Below are 5,591 nucleotides of genomic sequence, written 5' to 3'. Positions count from 1 at the left end.
TGTTTTCCATTTCTGTAATTCTGTGGAATTTTCACCAGTAATACGACGAACAAGCTTGAGATTGAGCTTGTTGTGTGCAATCTTCTGTGTTGTTTGACTCTAGCGGACTAGATTGAACCTTCGATCTTATCACAGTGTGATACGAATGGTTACTCTTGTAACTCCTATTTTCTATCTTTAGCCAAAGACCAGAATATATCCCCTTTGGAACCCTATAAATTCATTTGGAAATCGTGTGCTCCTGTTAGAATTAAAGTTTTTACTTGGTTATTTTTTCATAGAAGATTGAACACGTGAATTAGTGCAGAGGAAACATCCTTTGTTTGCTTTGTCTCCAGGATGGTGTGTAATGTGCAGGTTGAATTCAGAATCTATAGGTCACTTGTTTTTGCATTGTGACTTAGGTTGGAGATTCTGGCTAAAGCTATTGGGGGCGGCAGATTTAAGTTGGGTTTTCCCAGCTCATAGCGGCACGGTTCTGGTAGAAGACTGGTTCGGATTCGGAAAGAACAAGATGCAATGTGTTTGGCTATCCTCTGGGTATATGGTGGGAGAGGAATTAAAGGATTTTTGAAGACAAAGAAATGCCATTCGAGGATTTATTTGAGAAAGCAAAATACCTAGCGTCTATTTGGGCTTCAACAGATGCATCATTTAAGCATTATTCATTATCTTTAATCTTGTTAAGTTGGGAGGATGTGTTGAGATAATCTGTACAGTTTGCTTGTTTTTGCTCTTTGTCATGTTTGCTTTTTATTATTTGTTTTTCAGTTGAAGATGGTTCTAACCATCTAGAACTTCATTTGTATTGGCTTCTTTCTTTATAAATGAAGTTTTTGTTCTTATATATATATATTTATTTATTTATTTATATATATAAAATCTTTAATGCATCCCTGGGGGTAAGTGATGGAAGCAGTGCTGTGAAAAAGAAAAGGAGTAATACATCTCGTCGTCCTCGGAATGACTCGCAGCCTCCTTTGGATTACCGTGATGTGTCATCCTTATCAGATGGAAGCAAAGGATCTAGTGAAAAAGATATTGCTTATGGTTCAGTTACTCCAAAGAAAGAATTGAATGTGAACCTATGTAGCTCAAGGGTCTCATTTAGTAATAATGCAGAATCTGAATCGGGCAAGAATGAGATGAAAAATGAAGATGGAGGATTTGTAGATTCTGATGAAGCTTCTAACAATGGCTCTTTTCGAGGCAGTAATGAACAGAAGTACAGTGGTATCGATTCTAAAAGAAGCAGCAAAGGTGTCCTTGCACCTGCAAATTGGACAAGCACGACCAACATCGGTCATTCTCATGATTTGGATAGTGAGAATAAAGTGAAAAAAGTGAAGCTTAAAGTTGGTGGTGTTACACGAACCATTCGTGCCAAATCTATATCTGATGGTGCATCTGCTATCGGGTCGTCAACTACAAAATCTTCTCGTGTTTCAGATGCCCCTCGTCCTCAACGGAAGTTAGTGCAGGTATCATTGACCGTTTCCTTAAAATCAACTCATTTGTTTTGGCACACATTTTCACAGTGAGGTCTATTTACAGTTTTGTTGTATCTGAAGCGGAAGCTGGCATTGGCCATAAGGAGATAAAAATCCCATGAACGCTTTTAAAGCTGCACCTAAGTTTGTTTTAGTTACTAGTGTTCTTTGTTCTGTTAAGCTGTGTCCTGGAAATAATTGTTTTTTGTTCCTGTCTGGATCACCAAAATGTATTTTTCTTGCTATCTTTGTTGGCTGTTTTTGGTTCTGTTTGCCTAACTGGCAAGCACTGTTGAGTAAGTTATTTATGTGAACTTGTATGTTCCGTGAGATGTTTCAATGAGACTCTGAAGTAATTATACATTCGGTGCAGGATCCGGACAAAAATCGCTCCTTTACTTCAGACAAGAGGATCAATTTGCAAGGTAATGCATGGAAAGATTCTAAAAAGGGCTTTAATGAAGGGAAGGCGAGTTCTTTGGGGCCTGATGAAAATCTTTTTTCGGAGGAAATGAAGTATGAACCTATTCGTAAGAGCAAAAGAATCTCAAGGAAACGATTGATTGACGAAGCCCTGGATAATGAAGATAATGACAATGTGGAGATTTGGTATCTTGAAAAACTCAAAACTTCTAGGTTTGCCAGTGATTACAGTGCAGAATACCAAAAGGACAAGGAAAGAGAAAACAAGAAACAAAGAAAGATTTCAAAGGTATTAAAGTGGAACTCTGAGCACGAAAATGATCTGGAATATGGCTCTTCAAGATCAGGGAAGCAAATTAAGAAGTCCAGATCAGAAAGAGTATTAGATGATACTGATTATGTGGAAGAAGACTCGATTTCTGATGATGAGCCTAGTAGCAAGAAGAAAAAATCAATGAAGGAGTTCGTTGATTCAATGGTTGATCATAAAAAGGAAATGACGGTAACTACTCGTCAACGAGCTCTGCAAATTGGCAAGGATGTCTCATCCAGCCTAGGTGCAAATATTATCGAGTATCCCAATGGGTTGCCACCTGCTCCACCAAGAAGTGGGTGATGTTTTCTTTCATGCTTTTCGGTTATTTTACTTTCAGAAGCACCTTAAGTAAATGTTGAACCTCCATAATGTTGATTCCATTGGTTTTCTTTGCAGAGCAAAAAGAGAAACTCTCTGAAGTGGAGCAGCAACTGAAGAAAGCTGAGGCTGCTCAGAGACGCAGGATGCAAGTAGAGAAGGCTGCAAGGGAATCTGAGGTTTCACTTCCTTCTATTCACTATTTTCTTCTTTTTTTTAATCTTCCCGACGAATTTTTCCTAATTTACATATCTATTTGTTTTCTTTTCTTGGACCTTAGGCTGAAGCAATCAGAAAGATCCTTGGCCAAGATTCAAGTAGGAAGAAACGGGAAGACAAGATTAAGAAGCGCAAAGAAGATCTTGCACATGTAATGGCGACATAAAAGGAATGCTTCCGCTGGCTTCCTTTCCTATGTCATGTGAGAGAACATTCTTATTAATTGCAGCTTATTTTTGATATCTTTGCAGGAGAGGGCCACAAATGCCGTGCTTATTGCATCAGATTCTGTTAGATGGGTGATTGGTCCTTCGGGAACCATAGTAACATTTCCGAATGAAATGGGCTTGCCAACTATATTTGATTCGAAGCCTTGCAGGTATCACTTGCAAATATGTATGCAAACCATCTTATGGGATGTTTGCTTTAAGGGTTCGTCTCTGGTTCTGAATCATGATTTTTGGTTCTCTACAGTATTTTTTTCTCATAAAAAATTTAAATTTAAAAAATCAGAATCATGAATTATGGTTATGAATTCATGAACCAAACGTCCCATTAGTGATTTCTGATTTATGTTTGTTTTCTTGCTTCCTAGGAATCTCTCAAGAATCTCTCAGATTTTTTTAGCTTCAATAGGGTCAAATTTAACTTCTGATTTTGATAAGTGTTGGAAATCTTTTTGTCAATATTTGCATCAACTTTGCCTGTACTCTTAGTTATAGATAAATTTTTCTTCCATGTTTTTATTGGAAATTCTATTATTATTTTTTAAATCTAATTTTATTGTTGTTGAATTCAGTTACCCGGCTCCTCGAGAGAAATGCGCCGGTCCATATTGTACAAACCCTTACAAGTACCGTGATTCGGAGTCAAAGCTTCCCCTTTGCAGTCTCCAGTGCTACAAGGCAATCCATGAAAAGACCAGAGCTCTAACTGCCTCCTATTAAATTTGTCCACTTGCCTATTTTAGCTTTGTTTGGTGTTCTTAATCCTTATCATTAGTGAAAATAATAAGGGATTTGTGAATAGAATTGTGTAGTAAATCTGCTTCCCAATTAAACTATAAAGAATGTAAATCGGAATTTGATGTATAGATACCCAATTCCCTGAGGTCAGGCCCTTTGAGGTAATAAACATGGTGTGATTCTTCTTTTCGTCGGTTGAGGCAATAAATATGGTGTGCTTCTTCTTTTCGTTCTTCTAGATAAAAACAAAGGTATGGTTATTATTAGTGTTGTACGGGAAAATATGCTTTGACACGTTAGAGTACGATAGCGCTCCACGTGGCCCTACAAATAACCGTATCAGTAGACTGTCGACCCGTCATACCGCTGACCCCATGAAACCTCGGTGTTTATCTGGCCCATATTGGGGGTCTCTCTTAGTTCGACCGTGCAAGGGCCAGCTGGAAGCCGACCGTATAAATGGGGGGCCCCTTGGGGTAACGTCTGGGTTTGGGGGATGTCTGTAATACATGCATTAATTACAACGATGGAAGGTTGCAGGGAGTGCAAAGCCGTAATATATGACTAATTAAGGTGAATGAACAATCCAAAAGGTGATTAGTTGGCTATGTGTCTAGGCCCATAAGACAGTAGGCACTCTGAGTGTTGGGTCCACAGAGGAAAACCACCTCCGGAAGTAAACTTGAGCTATAAAAGAGGGGCAAAGCCCCAAGCTCAAGAGAGGTTTTTTCTTTTTACACATGTAATCGGAGAACAAAAAAATATATACAAAAGAGACAGTGGATGTAGCTCTTCATTAATAGAGTGAACTACTATAAACTCCGTGTGTCCATTTATTTAGGCATTACATTCATATTTCCTTCACCACAAAGCTTACTCAAGCACTTTGCAAGCGTAATTTCGAATATACATCCGCATTAGGCCGGTAACCCTACAGGATACTAAGGGGTAACCCGGAGCAATCCTATTGACAAAATTTGACTGTCAACAATTGGCGACAACGTTGGGGACCGAACCCAGAATCTCTGGTTCATACATTTTTACCCTCGACAAATAAGGTAGTCGGCGACCATGCCTCCAAGAAGGAGAGATACCACTGCCAACCAAGGCAGCCAGATGGAAGAAAACACCATACATCTGGCTCATGACGGGAGCGGGGAAAACCAACCCCCGGTAGGAATTGGAGCTCCACCCCCAGATGTGCCGCAACGTGACCCAAGGCAGATGCAGGCCCAGCTCAACGCTCTGACATACTTGGTGCGGGGGCTAACGACCATCGTCGAAAGAGTGGACAGGAGAAACTCTATGCCACCACTGGAAGATGGCCAGAGACCCTTAGGAGCAGCCATGGCAGGAAACCAAAATCCTGGTAACCGCCAAGGCGCTTCAAAAGGAATCAGGGACAGTGAAAATATGGGAGGCAACCAGAGATTTCGACCATCTCAATCTCTCGGCAACCGTCGGAGGGCCGCCAGACGCCGAGCTCAAGAGAACAGAGTGGCAAAAGACTTGCAGAACCCCGAAGTGCCGCCTCGGAACCAAGGTGGAAATATCCCTGGAGATTCGGAGTCAGTACGAGAAGGTGGAAACCCAGCGGGCAGGCAGGATGCACGGGGGGTAGGAGCCTCCAAAGGGGCCGTCTCCGCAATCTCGACGAAGGAAGCGCGAGCCATCATAGAACGAATGACGAGCTTAGAAGAAAAATTTACGGGTGATGTTGCTGGCCTAAAGAAGAACATAGGACAGGTGGCAGAAGTGGTAAACGTCGACATCACTCTCAGTCGGATGCACGACCACCCATTCATCGCGGAAATCATGGTGCCGCCTCTTCCAGACAAATATCGGTCGCCACCGATCCCA

At 41.0% G+C, this 5,591-nt stretch overlaps 1 protein-coding gene across 1 annotated transcript; it reads left to right on the top strand.

Annotated features, from left to right (window-relative positions):
* Positions 1-357: 357 nt before the first annotated feature.
* LOC21384500 lies at positions 358-3,916 on the top strand (the record flags this gene model as incomplete). The annotated part of the gene is made up of 8 exons (XM_010092298.2): positions 358-547; positions 772-780; positions 888-1,481; positions 1,864-2,521; positions 2,626-2,726; positions 2,828-2,917; positions 3,018-3,145; positions 3,566-3,916. Coding segments are annotated over 8 exons (1,918 nt in total), but the record flags the coding sequence as incomplete, so codon positions are not given.
* Positions 3,917-5,591: the final 1,675 nt, after the last annotated feature.

Source organism: Morus notabilis, unplaced genomic scaffold (assembly GCF_000414095.1).
Source record: "Morus notabilis unplaced genomic scaffold, ASM41409v2 Scaffold4466, whole genome shotgun sequence".
Classification (NCBI taxonomy): Eukaryota; Viridiplantae; Streptophyta; class Magnoliopsida; order Rosales; family Moraceae; genus Morus; species Morus notabilis.
This window is presented reverse-complemented; position numbering and strand designations above follow the sequence as displayed.